The 23,759-nt window shown below is 38.7% G+C and overlaps 1 protein-coding gene across 1 annotated transcript; it reads right to left on the bottom strand.

The window, feature by feature from the left end:
- Positions 1-9,846: 9,846 nt before the first annotated feature.
- LOC126143163 (ribosome-binding protein 1-like) lies at positions 9,847-23,032 on the bottom strand. The gene is made up of 2 exons (XM_049915362.1): positions 22,955-23,032; positions 9,847-10,563 (listed from the first exon to the last, which is right to left on the bottom strand). The coding sequence occupies exons 1-2, from the start codon at positions 23,030-23,032 to the stop codon at positions 9,847-9,849; spliced, it is 795 nt and encodes a 264-aa protein (XP_049771319.1).
- Positions 23,033-23,759: the final 727 nt, after the last annotated feature.

Here is a 23,759-nt window from a genome sequence, read left to right as displayed (position 1 = left end):
GAACATTGCCCAGAATTGTAGATGGTGTGCTGCCTTGTCAGGCAAGGAAGTGTGATGGTTAAACAAGAAAACCAAGGGGTTATGGTATGCAGTAAGGTGAAACTTGAAGCCATACAAAAAACATAAAATGTCTGGGGAGCATAGACCACGGCAAGAGCCTCTTTTTCCATCTGAGAGTAATGCCGCTGGGCTGGAGTGAGAGATTTGGAGGTGAAAGGAACAGGTTGTTCAGGGCTTGTTGGCATGTGGGTGCACTGGGACTGTGCCGAGGCCTTACTGTGAGGCACCAGTCACCGAGACCGTGTTTTGGTCCGGCGAGTACCCGCAGTGAAACAAAAATTATTAGAAAGCAAAATGGACTTGGCAGTAATTCCAGGCGGAATGACGTCAATTCTGCAACAACTTGATGTCTATTTGAGAAAACCATTTAAGGACAAACTTAAATGCATGCACACGGACTGGCTTTTGAAAAATGACATACAAGTGACACCAGCAGGATGTATAAAACGTGCAGGTTTTGTTGTAAGTGTGCCGTTGGAGTGGTGATGCGTGAAATGTGTTCCAAATCGGTTGCTTAAAAAATGTTCGATATCAAATGCACTAGGTGTTATGGAGTATTATGCTCTTTACAAAGAACTGAGCAGCAAGCACTCAAGTGAAAGTGGTTCAGAATTATCTAATTGATATTTTAAACGTTTCATAAAGTTTTTATTATAAATCTAAAAAAATTTTATTTTATATTTCCACTTTTAATTTCTAAGTAATTTTCATTCTTATTTTGTAACTTTTGCTTTTCATACATTTGAAGTCCTCACGAAAATTGTGCTATGAAAAGCCGATTGGTAAGCCTGTGTTAAGTTTTTGTCAATATGGCCAACACTATGTCTCGGATGTTTTCCTACCAGTGACAAGAGACGGTTCCTGTGAATCCTGAATCGGTATGCTCTTTGTCGTAATATGAATGAATGTAAACAGTGCACCGTGCATACTTTCAAGTTAGCTCTTACCTCATTTAAATCCTGTTTGCCTAACAAACTCGAGTGAGGCAACAGCAAAGAATGTGCATCTCATGTACTGTGTACATTCATACTCTTATGCTGAATAGTAAGACAGACAGAAATGAAGCATAGCTTGTTGCATTGTATCTATAGTTTTCACCCAGCAACCACAGTGCACTGTTCATTCTGATCATGTTATTATCACACAATACTTTGGGGCATGGCAAACTTTGCTCAAATGTCTGCATCTGACAATTACCCCTCAGTCTTCAGTGTACTTAAGACAGGTAGGGGATAAGAACCTGGCCTTCACTGCTAAAGGTAAAGCAGGAGATAGGCCTCAGCTCCTGGGTAAGGTAATGAAGAAACTTCAGTCAGTCCACAAAAAGAGACTGCTTAACAAAACACTTCTGTGTCCTACAGAATATTGCTGGAGTGTGTGGGGTCCATAACAGATGGAACTACCAGGGGATACTGAACATCCATTAAAAAGGGCAGGTTTGTTTTACTCATAGGAAAGTATCACAGAAATAATGAATAATCTGAACTATCAGATGTTTAAAGATGTACATTAGTTATCACGCAAAACCATACTTACGAAGTTTCGAGAACCAGTATTACCGTAAGTGAAAAATCTAGAAATATTCTTCGGCCCCATACACAGCAGTTCCTCAAAGGCAAGCTTACACCAATTACAGTGCACACACAGGCATTTAAGCAGTCATTTTTCCTGTGTGCCATACACAACTGGAGCAATAAGGAACTCTAACATGTCCCACAATGTTAAGTATCCGCTGCCATACATTTCACAATGGTGTACAAGAAGACTTGAAATGATTTTCTTTTGTGTCTATATGATAATCTATTGTAACCATAATCTTTGAACAGTATACCTCTAAGAGCTAGTCAATTTCATTCTGTTGTCTGTGTTAGTATTTGTTCATTACAATGTGAAAGTTCGAGGATGTCCAATTAAGGTAGTTGTCATTCCTTGTTGATATACCATGATATAGTCTTTATTTGGAACTCTGTACTTCTGTTTAAAGCTGTGAGGATACGTACTGTATAGTTAGTGAAAATTGGAATGGATTTGCTTAATTTCTAATTCTTGGATGTACCTCAAAATTTTCCCAGTTTTCAGTAGCTGATGATGTTATAACTAATTTACAAGTCCTTTCTTTTAAGGAAAACCTCAAAAAATGATTGAAGAAACAAAAAATAGCCTAGAAGCTCAGAAAAAATTCAATGAATGGTTGTCTGCAACAAAGAATTCACTGATCCAGCAAGTAGAGGAGATAGAAAGCCACTTACAGAAATATGGCTATAAACCTTCACAAAAGAACTCCAGAGATTTGTATCCTTTTGACACTCCAAAGATATGTGAGTATTTATATGTGTGGTTCTGAAATATCAACATATAAGTACAACACCAAGTGAATATGGGTAGCTAGTATAAAACTTGTTGTTGGTTAGCATGATTACCTTAATGTTTAAATTACCCTGTAGTTTATTCTTGTTTTATTCATTCTCTTACAGTTATTTTATACATTAACCATTTTCATACTGGTCATCTTCTAAAAAAACTTAATGTGAAAATATTGTGACAGCATTTTACTGGCAATGCTAGGAATTGTCCTCAAATGCTACTCAAAAGTGACATAGTATTTCATCTGGATACCATATTAAAGCCAAAATAGTGTAACATCTTACTGGTTTAAGTTTGGTTATTATTAAGAATAACTTGGTTTTATTAAAATTCATTGTAAATTTGTCATGATAATTTGTGATTAATTTATATGCAAACAGTGCATGTTTTAAAGCATTTTTCATTACTTAATTGAACAGAATATGGAAATTAACCACCAACAGAATATTTTGTCATGCAGAATAGTCCAAAGTGCCTGTAGTTTTTCCATTCCATGCCTGCAAATATCTACTGGTTTGATGTTACAGATGTTGTAAAGCAAAGTATGAAATCCAGAATGAGATTTTCACTCTGCAGCGGAGTGTGCGCTGATACGAAACTTCCTGGCAGATTAAAACTGTGTGCCCGACCGAGACTCGAGCTCGGGACCTTTGCCTTTCGCGCGCAAGTGCTCTACCATCTGAGCTACCGAAGCACGACTCACGCCCGATACTCACAGCTTTACTTCTGCCAGTACCTCGTCTCCTACCTTCCAAAGCTGTGAGTACCGGGCGTGAGTCGTGCTTCGGTAGCTCAGATGGTAGAGCACTTGCCCGCGAAAGGCAAAGGTCCCGAGCTCGAGTCTCGGTCGGGCACACAGTTTTAATCTGCCAGGAAGTTTCATATCAGCGCACACTCCGCTGCGGAGTGAAAATCTCATTCTGGAAACAAGGGAATTTTTATGGACAACAATGCACCATGTTTCTGGGTACAATTGTTCACGATTGTTTTGAAGAACATTCTCGATAGTTCAAGCAAATGATTTGGCCACCCACCAAACATTTATGGGACATTATCAAGACATCAGTTCGTGTACAAAATCCTGCACCAACAACACTTTCACAATTATGGGAGGCTGTAGAGGCAGCATGACTCAGTATTTCTGCAGGGGCTTCCAATGAGTGGTTGAGTCTATGCCAAGTCAAGTTGCTGCATATGCCAGGCAAAAGATGGTCCGACACAATATTAGAAGGTATGCCATGACTTGTCATCTCAGGGTATACAGTTCCTGCTGGTTACATGCCCAAAGGTATAGCTGCTGCCTCTGTTACTGCTACAATGGGAGCCAAGGTGCAAGTTAGTAGCCAGAGACATCCAGTGAAGACATCCTGTAAAGAAAATTGGAATACAGAAAAGTGTCAACAGTTGCTCTTATTGTGAGCTAACACAGTTAAGTTTTCTCCAAAATGAGTTTAACTTACTTTGTTGTTGTGGTCTTCAGTCCTGAAACTGGTTTGATGCAGCTCTCCATGCCACTCTATCCTGTGCAAGCTTCATCATCTCCCAGTACCTACTACAACATACATCCTTCTGAATCTGTTTAGTGTATTCATCTCTTGGTCTCCCCTACGATTATTACCCTCCACGCTGCCCTCCAATACTAAATTGGTGATCCCTTGATGCCTCAGAACGTGTCCTACCAACTGATCCCTTTTTCTAGTCAAGTTGTGCCACAAATTTCTCTACTCCCCAATCCTATTCAATACCTCCTCATTAGTTATATGATCTACCCATCTAATCTTCATCATTCTTCTGTAGCACCACATTTCGAAAGCTTCTATCAAATACTTCAAGAAACGACTTCCTGTCACTTAAATCTATACTTGATTTTAACAAATTTCTCTTCCTCAGAAACGCTTTCCTTGCCATTGCCAGTCTACATTTTATATCCTCTCTACTTCGACCATCATCAGGTATTTTGCTCCCCAAATAGCAAAACTCCTTTACTGCTTTAAGTGTCTCATTTCCTAATCTAATTCCCTCTCACATCTTGCTCACAAGATGGTAGAGTTTTGTCAGGACTGGCTCTCCCAAGGCGTCAGTAGTTCTAATGGAATGTTGTCTACTCCCAGGCCTTATTTCGACTCTGGTCTTTTAGTGTTCTGTCAAACTCTTCACGCAGTATCGTATCTCCCATTTCATCTTCATCTACATCCTCTTCCATTTCCATAATATTGTCCTCAAGTACATTGTCCTTGTATAGACCCTCTGTATACTCCTTCCACTTTCTGCTTTCCCTTCTTTGCTTAGAACTGGGTTTCCATCTGAGCTCTTGATATTTATACAAGTGGTTCTCTTTTCTCCAAAGGTCTCCTTAAATTTCCTGTAGGCAGTATCTATGTTATCCCTAGTGAGATAACCCTCTACATCCTTACATTTGTCCTCTAGCCATCGCTGCTTAGCCATTTGCACTTCCTGTCGATCTCATTTTTGAGACGTTTGTATTCCTTTTCGCCTCCTTCATTTACTTCATTTTTATATTTTCTCCTTTCATCAATTAAATTCAATATTTCTTCTGTTACCCAAGGATTTCTACTAGCCCTCGTCTTTTTACCTACTAGATCCTCTGCTGCCTTCACTACTTCATCTCTCAAAGCTACCCATTCTTCATCTACTGTATTTATTTCCCCAATTCTTGTCAATTGTTCCCTTATGCTCTCCCTGAAACTCTGTACAACCTCTGGCTTAGTCAGTTCATCCAGGTCCCATCTCCTTAAATTCCCACCTTTTTGCTGTTTCTTCAGTTTTAATCTACAGGTCATAACCCATAGATTGTGGTCAGAGTCCACATCTGCCTCTGGAAATATCTTACAATTTAAAACCTGGTTCCTAAATCTCTGTCTTACCATTATATAATCTATCTGATACCTGTCAGTATCTCCAGGATTCTTTCATGTATACAACCTTCTTTCATGATTCTTGAACCAAGTGTTAGCTATGATTAAGTTATGCTCTGTGCAAAATTCTACCAGGCGGCTTCCTCTTTCATTTCTTATCTCCAACCCATATTCACCTACTACGTTTCCTTCTCTCCCTTTTCCTACACTCGAATTCCAGTCACCCATGACTATTAAATTTTCGTCACCCTTCACTATCTGAATAATTTCTTTTATTTCATCATACATTTCTTCAATTTCTTCATCATCTGCAAAGCTAGTTGGCATATAAACTTGTACTACTGTAGTAGGCATGGGCTTTGTGTCTATCTTGGCCACAATAATGCATTCACTACGCTGTTTGTAGTAGCTTACCCGCACTCCTATATTTTTATTCATTATTAAACCTACTCCTGCATTACCCCTATTTGATTTTGTATTTATAACCCTGTATTCGCCTGACCAAAAGTCTTGTTCCTCCTGCCAGTGAATTTCACCAATTCCTACTATATCTAACTTTAACCTATCCATTTCCCTTTTTAAATTTTCTAACCTACCTGCTCGATTAAGGGATCTGACATTCCACACTCCGATCCGTAGAACTTATGTATGAAGTATGAAATGTGCAGGCAGCAGCAGCCGGCAGAGGTAGACGCAGGAACGGGGAAGTAATCGATTTTGTGAGTGAGTTCCTAAACAGAAACAAATTGTATAGTTACATGTGTTTGCTTTTATAACAATACAATCAATTATTGACAAAATTATTTAATTGGATGTATAAAAATTCCACTCACCAAGCGGTGGCAGAACACACACATGAAAGACAGTTGTAATTGGCAAGCTTTCGTAGCCAGTGACTCCTTCTTCAGGCAGAATGGTTGAAGGGGAAGGAAGTCTTTCCTTCTCATCCTGTACAGTAAGTCTCTCCTGACTCACGGTTGTAGTTGACTTTTCTGAAATCTACCCCTTTTCCTAAACCTCTCCAGTCCTTTTCCTTTACCCCTCTTCCTTCCCTTTCAACCCCTCTGCCTGAAGGAGGAGCCACAGGCTCTGAAGGCTTGCCAGTTACAACCGTCTTTTATGTGTGTGTTCTGCCGCCACTTGGTGGGTAGATTTTTTATGTATCAAATTAAATAATATTTGTGTGCTTTGATAGTTTAGTGTCTTGAGTTTCTGCATGTTCATTTAATATCTAATAGGTACAGTTATTGCATTTTCGTTCGCATCGTAAAGTAAACCAATCTTGTGAAATGTTACAGGTCCCATATAAGGAGCGAATTATTTAGTCTCACTTGAGTGCTTCACTAGTTCGGTTTTTAATCTCTGCATATTAATCTATTTTATTGCACACAGTTCTTGCTTTGTTGTCAGGGTCTACAGTAGAGTTCTGCAGCACATGTCAATAGTCAATTTGTCTGGGTAGTGTAGTTTTCCACAGTCCTTCATATGGATACGTTGTGTGTGGATGTGAGCCGAGTTGGTGACACTTGGCTCTCAGCTTCAGGCTGTAATGGCTTTAGTTACACAGCTTGAAGATGCAATGGATGGCATCACTGTTGTGGGCCGGCCTTGAGGCTCCAATGGATATTCAGCACATCCGCGTCCTCCAACCGATAGTCTCCGGTGGCCAGCCTTTACTGCTCACACTGAGGTTGACCCCTCCGACCCCTCATCCACGGTCGAGTGGGAGGTCTCTTCGGGGTGTGACAGGCAGCGAAAGACTTCCAGGGGGCTGCACATAGGCCCTCCCTGGTTAGTCTGACAAGCTGGTTCCATTTGCTGTCTGTGGCTGACACTGTTGCTCAGCCAGAAGGAGTCACCTGTTCTGTTTGAGGAAACCTCTTTGCCTGCTAGATCCGGGCAGTCACAGAGGGTGGGATTATTGGTAGTTGGGAGCTCGAATGTTAGGCGCTTTATGGGGCCTGTTAGGGACATGGCTGCCAAGAAGGGGAAGGAAGCCAGTATGCACTCCATGTGCATACTGGGTGGAGTCATTCCAGATGTGGAATGGGTCCTTCCGGATGCCATGAAGAGCACATTGTGCAGCCAAATGCAAGTGGTGACTCATGTCGGTACCAATGATGTGTGTTGCTTTGGATCGGAAGAGATTCTCTCTGGTTTTGAGTAGCTAACAGAAGTGGTATAGGCTACCAGTCTTGGTTGCGAGTTGAAAATAGAGCTCACCATTTGCAGCATAACTGACAGGACTGATTGTGGACCTTTGGTACAGAGCCGAGTGGAGGGTCTGAATCAGAGGCTCAGGTGGTTCTGTGACGGTGTAGGCTGCAGATTCCTCGACTGGTGCCATAAGGTGGTTGGGTTTCAGGGTCCGCTGAACAGGTCAGAAGTCCACTACATGCAGGGGCTGTGTTGCATTGAATGGGCAGTTTTTTAGGTTAGAGGGTCTAGGAGAAAACCAAGAAGAGCTTTAGTCACAAAGGGTGCAGGCCGAACACAGGAAGAACGTAGATACAGGAGCCATCGGTATTGTGTTGGCAAGGTACCAAAGCTTCAAGTGCTAGTAGAAAGCACTGATGCTCAAATCGTTATAGGCACTGAAAGTTGGCTAAAGCCATAGGTAAGTTCAGCCAAAATTTTTGTGAAGAACCTAATGGTGTTCTAAAAGGATAGGCTTAACACAGTTGGCGGTGACATGGTTGTTGCTGTTAGAAGTAACTTAGCTTATCGCAAAATTGAAGTAGATAGTTCCTGTGAGTAAATATGAGCAGAGGTTATTCTTGCAAGCGGAATAAAATAATAATTGGATCCTTTTACTGATCTCCCAATTCGGATGATGCAATTGCTGAAAGGTTCAAAGAAAATTTGAGTTTTATTTCAAACAAGTACGAAACTCGTACAGTTATAGTTCATCATGTCTTTAATTTACCCCCACTATATTGGCGAAAATGTGTGTTTAATTCCCGTGGTACACATAAAACATCACCAGAAATTGTGCTAAATTCATTCTCTGAAAATTATTTCAAGCAGTTAGTACATGAGCCCATGCGAATCATAAACAGTTGTGAAAACACACTTGACCTCTTAGCAACGAATAATCCTGATCTAAAACGAGCATCAGAACAGGTACTGGGATTAGTGAACACAGGGTTGTCTTAGCGAGATTGAATATTGTAAGCTGCAATTCCTCCAAAAATAAATGAAAAATATACCTATTCACAAAAGCAGATAAAAATTCACTTGACGCCTTCCTGGGAGACAATCTCCACTCCTTCCAAATTAACAATGTAAGTGCAGAACAGATGTGGCATGAATTCAAAGAAATAGTATCGGCAGCAGTTGAAAGATTTATGCGAAATAAAGTAACAAACAATGGAGCTAACCCTCCTTGGTACACAAAACCAGTTAGAATTGTTGTAGAAACAATGGGGGAAAAAACATGACAAATTTAAATGGAACGTTGTCTCGAAACCTGGCAGAAAATCCAAAGAGGTTCTGCTTGTATGCGAAGTATGCTTGCTGCAGGACACAAGCAATGCCTCCTCTACGCGATAGTAATGGAAATACTTTTGATGACAGTGCTGCTTGGATGGAACGTATAGGAAATGTTGTGGAGAAGGCTAACCAAAGATTGTGTTTTATGGCAGGACACTTAGCAAATGTAACAGACCTCTAAAGAAACTGCCTACACTACACTTGTCCACTCTCTTTTAGAATAGTGCTGTGTGGTGTGAGATCCTTACCAGATAGGACTGACGGAATGCATCTAGGAAGTTCAAAGAAGGGCAGCACGTTTTGTATTATTGCAAAATAGGGGAGAGAGAGTCACAGACATGATACAGAATTTTGGGTGGACATCATTAAAACAAAGGTGATATCTTCTCACGAAATTTCAGTCACCAACTTTATCCTCTGAATGCTAAAATATTTTGTTGACACCCACCTACATAGGAAGAAACGATCGCCAAAATAAAATAAGCGAAATCAGAGCTCTCACTGATAGATACAGATGTTCATTTTCTTCTGCGCACTGTACGAGATTGGACTAATACAGAATTATTGTAGAGGTGCTTCAATGAACCCTCTGCCAGCCAGTTAATTGTGATTTGCAGAGTATCGATGTCGATGTTTTATAAGAGTTGGCTTAAAAGTGTAACCAGCAACAATCAGATTGTCTCAGGGAAACAGTCAAAACCAATGCCAAAGGTATCTGGCTTCAAACATCTAAATATGATGTCACAATGTGCCATGCAATTTCATACGAAAATGTATGCTCCTGTAAAACTTTCAGTACTGTCCAAATTGTGCACCTTTTCTCTTTGGACACACAAGTACGATCAGCTCAACATACGGTATACTAAAAATAACTTTGTGGCTGACATTTCTGCATGTTGAGTGTTAGCACGAAGTGACAGCCAGTTACAGTTCTTTGTCAAGTTCCATTTGCTCAATCTGTTGCCTTTTCTGTAGATTCATGCAGAGTCTTGTTGTCAGTGTGGCTCTCAGCACATAGCTAACACTGACCCCTCCCATCCTGTCTTGTCTCAACTCATTGCCTCCCCTCGCCCCTGCACTCTGCTCGCCTCCACTGCCCTGCCCTCTGCTCGCCTCCACTGCCCTGCCCTCTGCTCGCCTCCACTGCCCTGCCCTCTGCTCGCCTCCACTGCCCTGCCCTCTGCTCGCCTCCACTGCCCTGCCCTCTGCTCGCCTCCACTGCCCTACCCTCTGCTCGCCTCCACTGCCCTGCCCTCTGCTCGCCTCCACTGCCCTGCCCTCTGCTCGCCTCCACTGCCCTGCCCTCTGCTCGCCTCCACTGCCCTGCCCTCTGCTCGCCTCCACTGCCCTGCCCTCTGCTCGCCTCCACTGCCCTGCCCTCTGCTCGCCTCCACTGCCCTGCCCTCTGCTCGCCTCCACTGCCCTGCCCTCTGCTCGCCTCCACTGCCCTGCCCTCTGCTCGCCTCCACTGCCCTGCCCTCTGCTCGCCTCCACTGCCCTGCCCTCTGCTCGCCTCCACTGCCCTGCCCTCTGCTCGCCTCCACTGCGCTGCCCTCTGCTCGCCTCCACTGCCCTGCCCTCTGCTCGCCTCCACTGCCCTGCCCTCTGCTCGCCTCCACTGCCCTGCCCTCTGCTCGCCTCCACTGCCCTGCCCTCTGCTCGCCTCCACTGCCCTGCCCTCTGCTCGCCTCCACTGCCCTACCCTCTGCTCGCCTCGCCTCCGCTGCCCCTCCGCTGGCCTCCAGTTCACTCCACTCCCTTGATCACCAATCTGACAGTCATGAAGTTAACTGTATTCAAACTATATTAAAGCAATATATTTTCTGGCCAAAACAAATTGGGTTTCAGAGAAAAAATTATGATTTAGTACTGTGGTACATGTAGTACAAACTTACTTTCACTGATTCATTGAATCTCTCTTTTTTTCTTGTAATTGCATGAAAAGATAGAGTTTTTATCAGTTTATGTGCAGTTTCCTGTTCAATTAATGTAACATGTTTCCTCGTTCTTGACAACTTAACACCTTAACATTTCTTCATACTACCTTATGGAGAAGGAGAAGAAGAATCCTGTGATGGAAGCAAGAAAATCACTGATGATAGTTGTATATCTCATGAGGATGAGGGAACGAAGGACTTTGAAGAACTGAATCTAAGCTATAAGGATTCGAACCTGCGACTGCAGCAGCAGCACGGCTCCGGACTGGAGCGCATAGAACCGCATGCCCCATTAGAATACAGTGTTATTGTGAGTGTGGGCTCTGGATGTCAACAGTGAAGGGTAAATCTTTGGATTATTTCACAAATAATTGTGGTAAAAGACTTGAGCACCATGTATTTTTTGAAGAGTTAGTTTCAGAATGTATATAGTGGTTTACACAACATGTTTTCCTAGTTAATAGTCAGTTCCTACGCCCAGTAAATCTGTTTCATAGCTGCAGTGGAAGAGTTATTTTTGAGGGGAAACACCTAAAGGAGCATGCAGATAAGAAGACAGTCAGCCAGGTATCTCTTGGTATCCCCCTACAATTTTTACCCTCCACGCTGCCCTCCAATACTAAATTGGTGATCCCTTGATGCCTCAGAACATGTCCTACCAACCGATCCCTTCTTCTGGTCAAGTTGTGCCACAAACTTCTCTTCTCCCCAATCCTATTCAATACTTCCTCATTAGTTATGTGATCTACCCATCTAATCTTCAGCATTCTTCTGTAGCACCACATTTCGAAAACTTCTATTCTCTTCTTGTCCAAACTATTTACCGTCCATTCACTTCCATACATGGCTACACTCCATACAAATACTTTCAGAAATGACTTCCTGACACTTAAATCTATACTCGATGTTAACAAATTTCTCTTCTTCAGAAACGCTTTCCTTGCCATTGCCAGTCTACATTTTATATCCTCTCTACTTCGACCATCATCAGTTATTTTGCTCCCCATATACCAAAACTCCTTTACTACTTTGTCTCATTTCCTAATCTAATACACTCAACATCACCCAAATTAATTAGACTACATTCAATTATCCTCGTTTTGCTTTTGTTGATGTTCGTCTTATATCCTCCCTTCAAGACACCATCCATTCCATTCTACTGCTCTTCCAAGCCCTTTGCTGTCTCTGACAGAATTACAATGTCATCGGCGAACCTCAACGTTTTTATTTCTTCTCCATGGATTTTAATACCTACTCTGAATTTTTCTTTTGTTTCCTTTACTGCTTGCTCAATATACAGATTGAATAACATTGGGGAGAGGCTACAACCCTGTCTTACTCCCTTCTTAACCACTGCTTCACACGTCAGTGTTCGAGGATAGTAGCAAGATGGCCGCGAGTGTAGAAGTGTGTGAATCTAACTTGAGAAATAGTTATAGTTATGCTGTTAAAAAGGGTGTTTGTAAGAATTGTAACACTGCAATAACAACGCTAAAAGAACGAATTGCTAGCTTACAATTCATAGTCAGTTCCTTGAGAAGCGATATTGACTCACTCAAGAAAGAAAATCGGGATCTGCGATCGAAGCCAACACTTAGTGAAGTGATGCAAGACAAAAGAAATATATCGTCCGAGTGGGTAAAAGTGCCGTACAAAAATAGTGTTCCAACTACAAAAAGAACAACAAAATCTGCTAAAAATGTCACATTTTCGGAGAAAAACAAATATCATGTTTTGCAAACAAGTGACTGTGATAACGACTCTCCAAATGATCGTGAACTTGAAAAAGACAGTGAACTGAAAATGAATAGCGTTTTTTCAAATAATGTCAACAACAAACACAGATCATCAGGGAAAAAGAGTAGTGTACTATTACTAACAGACAGTCATGGCAGGAATCTATCCAGCATGCTCCGTGAGAAAAATCGCGACTTAGCAGTGACTAGTGTAGTGAAACCGGGAGCGGGATGTAAAAATGTTGTAGACATTAACTCTCAGACGAAATTAATGCAAGAAAATGACTTTATCGTCTGTATAATGGGTTCAAACGATGTGGCAAAAAATGAAGCAGAGGTTTGCGTGAAAACGCTACAGAATTTTTTACAAGCCAATAAATGCAGAAGCACAGTATTTGCCACACTTCCTCATAGGCATGATCTGATTTATAATTCGTGTGTAAACAAAGAAATTCGGAAAACAAACATTAAAATAAGGAAACTGTGTTCTCAATACACTAAGTGCGATGTACTGGATATAAGCAAGCTACATGGACATCTGCACACGAAGCATGGAATGCATTTGAACTATGATGGGAAAAGATTTGTTTGTGATCGTGTTAGTGAAATAATCAAAGAAAGACTTGTAAGGGATAGAACAATTTATCAGCTTCCTGAACATCCTTCCAACAGCGAGGAAAACAAAATAAACAAGAAAGAAGAACGAAAATACAACGCTGCTGACGTTCCTAATTTAAACTAGAGGTATGTGATGCTGTAAATATGATTCCCAATTACCAAATCGTGAATACGCCCGAACTAAAAATTTATCACCATAATGTGCAATCCCTGCGTAATAAGATCGATGAAATTAACGTTCTATTAACACATGAACTTAATGATATCTCAGTGTTATGCATTTCAGAGCACTGGCTTAACCCAGAATTCATCCAGAATACGAAAATAAACAAATTTGTCTTGGCTGCTTACTACTGCAGGAATAACAGCAAACAGGGTGGGGTAGCAATTTACACAAAGGATAATGTAGATTTTATTACACTACCTGACTTAACTAGGGCAAATGTCGAAAAGGATTATGAAATTGCAGCTATAAAAATTACTCAGTTCAACCTGGTTATTGCTACAGTTTACCGATCACCGTCCGGGAATTTTGAACTTTTCTTAAACAAAATGGAGTCATTGCTAAATAAAGTAAATAAAATGGATTGTGAATTGATAATCTGTGGTGACTTCAATATTGACTTCCTCGCGAATAGTGGAAATAGGGAGACCATTTTGAACCTTGCAACGTCCTACAATTTAAAGGCTGAAGTAAAAGCAGCTACCCGAGTATCAGAAACTTGTCAAACAGCTCTTGATCAGTTTCTAGTAAAGAAGAGTTTACACAACACCTCACTAAAAATTTTCAATGCAGGTTTTAGTGATCATCTTGCTCAAATATTAAGCATAAAAGTACAAGGCAGTATTATTAACAACATGTCTTTTAGAACAGCATATCGAAGTTATAATCAGCATAATGTGAACTACTTCAACAACTTATTACAGAAAGAAAAATGGCTAGGAGTGTACAAAATGAACGATATAAATGAAAAATTTGACACTTTCATTGATACATTAACCCATTTCTTTGAACTTGCATTCCCACTGAAAACATTAACCATACAGGGAAACTCTAGAACAAACAGCTGGATCACAAAGGGAATAAGGGTTTCATGCCAGAAGAAAAGACTACTTCATGAAATATGTAACTCAAAAAATTCCTCACCTGTAGTACGCGCATACTATAAAAAATACTCCAAAATATTAAGAAAAGTAATAAAAGCAGCAAAAATAATGCATAATGATGAAATCATTTATAATTCAGCTAATAAATCAAAGGCTATGTGGAGTGTTATAAAAAAAGAATGTGGAGAATACAGACAACCTTGGAAAAATATAACACTATCACATAAAAATAAAAAAGTAACAAGCCCCTTAGAAGTAGCTAACACATTTAACAACTTTTTCACAGGTGTTGCTGAAAATATATTACAATCAAACTTTAAGAGCATCCAGGCAAATGAATATAAAATAAGTACATGTAGAGGATCAATGTACATCAGTTCTGTTTCACAAGATGAAGTAGCTAAAGCAATAAAAGGACTAAAAAATTCCAAATCGGCAGGTATTGATGGTATACCTGCAACAATGTTAAAGAAGAGCGCATCAAACCTAATTGAAGTACTCACACATTTATGCGACTGCTCACTTCAGGCAGGCACTTTCCCTGATGTGTTAAAAACATCAAAAGTTATTCCTGTATTTAAAAAAGGGGATAAAGACAATGTAAATAACTATAGACCCATCACAATTTCCTCCTGCATCTCTAAAGTACTGGAAAAAGTTATGTATGAGAAACTTATGAAATTTATAAATAAAAACAGCATCCTATGTAATGAACAACATGGATTCAGAAATAAGAGGTCAACGACAACTGCTGTCTATGAGTGCATCAATTCCATCCTAAACCTGTTGGACAAAAAACAGGAAACAATAGGAGTCTTTATTGACTTGTCAAAAGCTTTTGACATGGTGGACCATAAAATTCTGCTAACAAAGCTAGAAAGATATGGTATTCGAGGTCTGTCCAACAAGTGGATCAGTTCCTTCCTGACAAATCGTATGCAGGCAGTGTGCGTCAAGCACACAAATATTGAACTAAAAACTGTATCTAATCACTTATCTGACTATAAACAAATAAAATGTGGTGTACCCCAAGGATCCGTATTGGGACCCCTTCTGTTTCTTCTGTACATAAATGATCTAAGCTTAAATATTGATGCACACAAATCAATCATATTTGCAGATGACACCACGATTCTACTAAAAGGAGACGACGATGAACAGTTACAGCAGACAGTAAACACGGTCACGAAATAACTTAGCAGCTGGGCACAGAGTAATCAGCTTGTAATAAACAGTAAGAAAACCGTTGCTCTAAAATTCCACAATGTTCCAAACAAGGATATGTTTATCCCATCAGTCTCTATCAATGACGAACCAGTTGGTAACAGTACTGAAACCAAATTCTTAGGACTTTGGCTGCAGAGTAACATCAGATGGAATAAGCATATTGAATGTCTCAATGCAGAACTGAGCAAAACATGTTATCTTCTTTGTTCATTAAAATCATGCTGTAGTGAGAAAACAGTATTGAATGCATATCATGCGTACTTTCATTCTCGTCTTAGATATGGGGTCACCTTCTGGGGAAACTCTAAAATAGCTAATAGCACTTTTAAACTACAAAAAAGGGCCATTAGAATCTTGTTTGGGTGCAAGCCTAGAGACTCTTGTAAACCCCTGTTTAAGAAATCTGGTATTCCCCCATTACCGTGTGTATACATTATGGAAACCCTTTTCTTCTTTAAATTAAATGTAATAGGCAAGGACCAGAGGCTACAAAAAAACTGTGATATACATGAGCACTTTACCAGACAAAACAGGAACTTACATATGACTCAAATCAGCACAGCACTGTGCCAAAAAGGTACTTTTCACATGGGAGTTAAGCTTTATAACAAACTTCCTGGAAACATAAAAGCTATCACTGAGGTCAATACATTTGGAAAATCTCTAAAGTCATATTTACAGCATCACTGCTTTTATTCCATTGAAGAATATTTAAATTTATGAAATGTGTTATATAAATACTTGTGTGTAAAGTGTATTATTGTAAGCTTAAATATGTATGCCTTGAAATTACTTTCAGCCTGTATATTTATAACTTGACTTGTCCAATGTCTTATGCATAAGCTGCTATGTAGACAACAGGACCAATAAAATACAATCTACAATCTACAATCTACAATTTCATGTCCCTCGACTCTTATAACTGCCATCTGGTTTCTGTACAAATTGTAAATAGCCTTTCGCTCCCTGTATTTTACCCCTGCCACCTTTAGAATTTGAAAGAGAGTATTCCAGTCAACATTGTGAAAAGCTTTCTCTAAGTCTACAAATGCTAGAAACATAGGTTTGCCTTTCCTTAATCTTTCTTCTAAGATAAGTCGTACGGTCAGTATTGCCTCACGTGTTCCAACATTTCTACGGAATCCAAACTGATCTTCCCTGAGGTCGGCTTCTACCAGTTTTTCCATTCGCCTGTAAAGAATTCGTGTTAGTATTTTGCAGCTGTGGCTTATTAAACTGATTGTTCGGTAATTTTCACATCTGTCAACACCTGCTTTCTTCGGGATTGGAATTATTATATTCTTCTTGAAGTCTGAGGGTATTTCGCCTGTTTCATACATCTTGCTCACCAGATGGTAGAGTTTTGTCAGGACTGGCTCTCCCAAGGCCGTCAGTAGTTCCAATGGCATGTTGTCTACTCCGTGGGCCTTGTTTCGATTCAGGTCTTTCAGTGCTCTGTCAAACTCTTCACGCAGTATCGTATCTCCCATTTCATCTTCATCTACATCCTCTTCCATTTCCATAATATTGTCCTCAAGTTCATCGCCCTTGTATAGACCCTCTATATACTCCTTCCACCTTTCTGTTTTCCCTTCTTTGCTTAGAACTGGGTTTCCATCTGAGCTCTTGATATTCATACAAGTGGTTCTCTTATCTCCAAAGGTCTCTTTAATTTTCCTGTATGCAGTATCTATCTTACCCCTAGTGAGATAAGCCTCTACATCCTTACATTTGTCCTCTAGCCATCCCTGCTTAGCCATTTTGCACTTCCTGTCGATCTCATTTTTGAGACGTTTGTATTCCTTTTTGCCTGCTTCACTTACTGCATTTTTATATTTTCTTCTTTCATCAATTAAATTCAATATTTCTTCTGTTACCCAAGGATTTCTACTAGCCCTCGTCTTTTTACCTACTTGATCCTCTGCTGCCTTCACTACTTAATCCCTCAAAGCTACCCATTCTTCTTCTACTGTATTTCTTTCCCCCATTCCTTTCAATTATTCCCTTATGCTCTCCCTGAAACTCTGTACAACCTCTGGTTCTTTCAGTTTATCCAGGTCCCATCTCCTTAAATTCCCACCTTTTTGCAGTTTCTTCAGTTTTAATCTACAGGTCATAACCAATAGATTGTGGTCAGAGTCTACATCTGCCCCTGGAAATGTCTTAAAATTTAAAACCTGGTTCCTAAATCTGTCTTACCATTATATAATCTATCTGATACCTTTTAGTATCTCCAGGGTTCTTCCATGTATACAACCTTCTATCATGATTCTTAAACCAAGTGTTAGCTATGATTAACTTGTGCTCTGTGGAAAATTCTACCAGGCGGCTTCCTCTTTCATTTCTTAGCCCCAATCAATATTCACCTACTATGTTTCCTTCTCTCCCTTTTCCTACACTCGAATTCCAGTCACCCATGACTATTAAATTTTCGTCTCCCTTCACTATCTGAATAATTTCTTTTATTTCATCATACATTTCTTCAATTTCTTCATCGTCTGCAGAGCTAGTTGGCATATAAACTTGTACTACTGTAGTAGGTGTGGGCTTCGTATCTATCTTGGCCACAATAATGTGTTCACTATGCTGTTTGTAGTAGCTTACCCGCACTCCTATTTTCCTATTCATTATTAAAGCTACTCCTGCATTACCCCTATTTATAATAATAATAATAATAATAATAATAATAATAATAATAATAATAATAATAATAATAATAATAATAATAATAATAACCAAACATAACAGACATGGAACACTTCTGGAGCAACATATGGTCAAACCCGGTACAACATAACAGGCATGCACGGTGGATACAAGCAGAAACAGACACATACAAGATGATTCCACAAATGCCTCAAGTGATAATTTTGCAACATGAAGTCACCCGAGCAATTAATTCTACACACAATTGGAAAGCCCCTGGAAATGATAAAATAGCAAATTACTGGCTAAAGAAGTTCACCTCAACACATTCACATCTAACTAAATTATTTAACAGTTACATTGCAGACCCATACACATTCCCTGATACACTTGCACATGGAATAACCTATCTGAAACCTAAAGATCAAGCAGACACAGCAAACCCAGCTAAATATCGCCCCATAACATGCCTACCAACAATATACAAAATATTAACTTCAGTCATCACACAGAAATTAATGACACATACAACACAGAACAAAATTATAAATGAAGAACAAAAAGGCTGCTGCAAAGGAGCACGAGGATGTAAAGAGCAACTGATAATAGATACAGAGGTGACATATCAAGCTAAAACTAAACAAAGGTCCCTACACTACGCATACATTGATTACCAAAAAGCCTTTGATAGTGTACCCCACTCATGGTTACTACAGATTTTGGAAATATACAAAGTAGATCCTAAATTGATACAGTTTCTAAACACAGTAATGAAAAACTGGAAAACCACACTTAATATCCAAACAAATTCTGATAACATCACATCACAGCCAATACAGATTAAGCGTGGAATATACCAAGGAGACTCATTAAGTCCTTTCTGGTTCTGTCTTGCTCTGAACCCACTATCCAACATGCTAAATAATACAAATTATGGATACAATATTACTGGAACATACCCACACAAAATCACACATTTGCTATACATGGATGATCTAAAACTACTGGCAGCAACAAATCAACAACTCAACCAATTACTAAAGATAACAGAAGTATTCAGCAATGATATAAATATGGCTTTTGGAACAGACAAATGTAAGAAAAATAGCATAGTCAAGGGCAAACACACTAAACAAGAAGATTACATATTGGATAACCACAGCGACTTCATAGAAGCGATGGAAAAAACAGATGCCTATAAATACCTAGGATACAGACAAAAAATAGGAATAGATAATACAAATATTAAAGAAGAACTAAAAGAAAAATATAGACAAAGACTAACAAAAATACTGAAAACAGAATTGACAGCAAGAAACAAGACAAAAGCTATAAATACTTATGCTATACCAGTATTGACCTACTCATTTGGAGTAGTGAAATGGAGTGACACAGACCTAGAAGCACTCAATACACTTACACGATCACAATGCCACAAATATAGAATACATCACATACATTCAGCAACAGAAAGATTCACATTAAGCAGAAAGGAAGGTGGAAGGGGATTTATAGATATAAAAAACCTACATTATGGACAGGTAGACAATTTAAGAAAATTCTTTCTAGAACGAGCAGAAACTAGCAAAATACACAAAGCAATCACTCATATAAATACATCAGCTACACCATTGCAATTTCATAACCACTTCTACAACCCTTTAGATCACATAACATCAACAGATACAAAGAAAGTAAATTGGAAAAAGAAAACACTACACGGCAAGCACCCGTATCATCTAACACAGCCACACATAGATCAAGACGCATTCAACACATGGCTAAGAAACGGCAATATATACAGTGAGACGGAAGGATTCATGATCGCAATACAGGATCAAACAATAAACACCAGATATTACAGCAAGCATATTATTAAAGATCCCAATACCACAACAGATAAATGCAGACTTTGCAAACAACAAATAGAAACAGTAGATCACATCACAAGCGGTTGTACAATACTAGCAAATACAGAATACCCCAGAAGACATGACAATGTAGCAAAAATAATACATCAACAACTTGCCATAAAACATAAACTAATAAAACAACACGTTCCCACATACAAGTACACACCACAAAATATACTGGAGAATGATGAATACAAATTATACTGGAACAGAACGATTATAACAGATAAAACAACACCACATAACAAACCTGACATCATACTCACCAATAAAAAGAAGAAATTAACACAACTAATTGAAATATCCATACCCAACACAACAAATATACAGAAGAAAACAGGAGAAAAAATTGAAAAATACATCCAACTGGCTGAGGAAGTCAAGGACATGTGGCATCAGGATAAAGTCGACATTATCCCAATTATACTATCAACTACAGGAGTCATACCTCACAATATTCACCAGTACATCAATGCAATACAGCTACATCCAAACATATATATACAACTACAAAAATCTGTAATTATTGATACATGTTCAATTACCCGAAAGTTCCTAAATGCAATATAACATATACCATACAGTTACAAGGAAGTCACGCTTGACCGAGGTCCGCGTCACGTTCCATTTTTAACCAGACTTAAGTCTGAGAAAAAAAGGTCAATAATAATAATAATAATAATAATAATAATAATAATAATAATAATAATAATAAATAATAAATAATAAATAATATTCCAGTCATTAGATGGTAAATCGATAATTATTTATGTATTCCATCTGTCAAGTTGATTGTTAAATGTAGCAGTGCCTTCCTTACCATATGAGAAAATGTGAATAAACAAGCTAATTATTTTAAATTAATTCTTGATGAGCGATTAAGCAAATTTAATTTACATAAGTGAATTGTCCACTTAATAGATTGGTGTAGCCATTTAGATGTTCAGTACATCATTGTACCATCTCTTTAATATCTTGTGTCAATACTAGTCACTTTAACAATTTTTATCTCAAATTTGCTTATAGTATTGCCTAATATTTGTTTGTAAATCACTTGTCAAAGCTCTACTTGTAAAGAATTCACAGTTCGTTGGTGTTTGCTATGTTTTTTTTTTTTAAATGTTAGTACACTCTGGACATGAATAATGTTGTATTTTCAGTACAGTTACTAAAATTATTTAAAGGTATCCCATATCATGGCTTGCAATGTTCTGCTTGTCTTTATAATATGTATGTATTGATTTACACTTGTGTCCCCATGTTACATATTATTTTGTTCCCGATCTTATATAAAAACAAAACATTGATTTATATACTTATTAATCTATTTTTGTATATTTATTGTCTATTTCTGTCAGAAACAGGCATCCTTGTGGATGCTTTCTGTGTTATCCAGTGGTGGTGTAAGTTGTAAGTAGTTGTACTATCATTTAGAATGAAATAAAATACTGTTTGACATGTACAGCTGTTTTAATCCATCTCCCTCTGAATATCTGTCACTTTCAACTTGTTTCATGTCAGGCAGTGTTTGTTAATTTGATGTGGCATCGGGAAGCAACCTCAAAATGTGAAACACTTACAGTATTTTTGTCCATAAAATTCAGGAGAAGGCTGTGTGGGGTATTACTGTCATCAGATCCACAACACTGAAGTAGTTGTATTTGTATGGTTATACCCAACATTAAAATAATTTTCCAGTAAGCAAAATTTCTTTTATGACAACATTCTGAAACAGAAATTTCTAGATATTCCCATGTCAGGACACTTAGCCATTCAGCAGGTCTTCCATAGTCTTTGTTAGGAACTAACTGTCTTAAGTAATACTGTGGCATTATTTTACATATAACTGCTAAACATAAAGAACATAGGTGGTGGGGTCTAACAGGCAGCTCCCAGCAATGGCAGAAGTTTTAGAAAATTTGATTTTTTTCCCAAAACTCAAAAGGGCAAGTAAACCCGAAAAACATTAAAACATTATGTAAGACTTTCCTGATCATTTTGTTGTGATTGTCATGGAGCAACAATTGGCTCTACAGTGACAAGACACAGAAGCTGTGATGTAAATAAACGGATGTTCATGTTGAGGCTAGGCTAGGTACCACATTGGTATAGGACTCTCTCTCTCTCTCTCTCTCTCTCTCTCTCTCTCTCTCTCTCTCTCTCTCTCTCTCTCTCTCTCTCTCCCTCCAGGGAAGTGCAGCATAATATTTCTGAAGCTCTGAGCTGTATGTGGAATTGTGTGGCTATTGGAAACGGAGCACGAGGTGCCTCTGATCTACTTCATGGATTCCTTGCACGATATTGGAAAACAGGAAGGTATAAACTCCCATTCTTAATGCTGCCCTCACTGTCCTGTCTCTGAAAGTAAATGTTTCACAGGGAATCAGATCATTAGTGCAAGGATTATAGTCTCATTTACGCCAACACAGGAACGCTAGAGTGAGAGACTGATTGCCATTTAACATTCACTGATCTGCAATTAGAAAGATCTATTGAATTTTTCAACATCAATGCTACAGGTAAATCAAACATACTGGTGCCAGTTTCAATTTTATTGATTCAAAGTACTTATTATACAAACAGGATGTTGAGAGAGATGACAAACGAAAGATTCAGTCGTCATTCAGTGTAAACAAAATCCTAATTCTACATGGGAGCTGTCTTAGGTGTTTGTGGTTTAGGCAATGTGCTATGCATAATTCCATTGCACAACAAACTACAGTGATGCTCATGGTGATCTGTAGTAACCTTCTGTCTCTTATCTTTTGAATACATCTATAAAATTTGATGCTGCAATTGAGTTTTTTTTTCCCCCACAACCAGGGAACTGACACATGCCAGAAGTCTGATATCATATTGTCATAAAAGAACTGGAAGAGATTGTTTCTTTGATTATGGGGTACACAAACATTTGCTCTGAAATTTGGGTATGTCCTGTTGGTTACATTTAATCTTTTGAAAGCTATTACGCAGCTTACTGCATGCAGTGGAAAGACAGGGATGCCTTCCAGCATAATTGAAGGTTTGTCTCCATCCTTCAGGAGGTACACAGACATTCTTCTCTTTCCTCTCTTGAAATGAATATTCATTATCTATACCAAAAAATGTTACCAGTACACATCAAGTATACAGTTCTTGCACAGGGTGATAAGCATATAATACAACGTATAATTGTGCCGACTTCTGCATCCATCTGACATCGTCCTCACTTGTGAAATGTCAGATAACAGTCATATACTCATAAACATACGTGATGACTGACTCATTCGACATCCATCTCACTTGATTTGCATGAAATACTGGTTTTATTTAAATTTTAAATGGCTAATCACCACACGATAAGACCACAGGGTTACTTTGGAGTATCAATCACAGCTCGTAGATTGAAATAAGAATTTTAAAAAAGGTAAGTTACCAGTTCATTTTCATTACTCTTCTTTGGCATTGTATCTCTTCTCCGTAAATTTTGTCAAATTGTTCTTCTTTCAATAGCTTCCTGCCATCTTTAAGTAAAGCAAATGCAACTCATGTAAGGCATACCTCTTTCTTCAGTCTAAAATATCATAAATTGTTCTGATAGAATACCGTACACAATTATCACCACTTGGAAGACAGTCTGTTAATGTGACTTGTTTTTGCCACATCTGTATAATTGCTAATAGAAAATTTTACGTTTGTACTTAATGGAAACAAAGTGAGGTGCCTTTTACTATTTTGTATATTCCATATTGTTTGACCATTTGTCATTTATGGGAGATAATCTTAATTCTGATGATATGTTTT

This window comes from Schistocerca cancellata, unplaced genomic scaffold (genome assembly GCF_023864275.1).
Source record: "Schistocerca cancellata isolate TAMUIC-IGC-003103 unplaced genomic scaffold, iqSchCanc2.1 HiC_scaffold_782, whole genome shotgun sequence".
NCBI classification, from domain to species: Eukaryota; Metazoa; Arthropoda; class Insecta; order Orthoptera; family Acrididae; genus Schistocerca; species Schistocerca cancellata.
Note: the sequence above shows the minus strand (reverse complement) of the source record. Positions and strands in the feature narration are given on the sequence as shown.

What these genes read in the sequence shown, in the direction of transcription:
- LOC126143163 (XM_049915362.1), bottom strand. Translation starts at nt 23,032, where the DNA reads ATGTCTGTGTACCTCCTGAAGGATGGAGACAAACCTTCAATTATGCTG. An exon ending in CTGTCTTTCCACTGCATGCA is followed by an intron (nt 10,564 to 22,954) that starts GTAAGCTGCGTA and finishes CATGACTGTCAG; the next exon opens with ATTGGTGATCAAGGGAGTGG.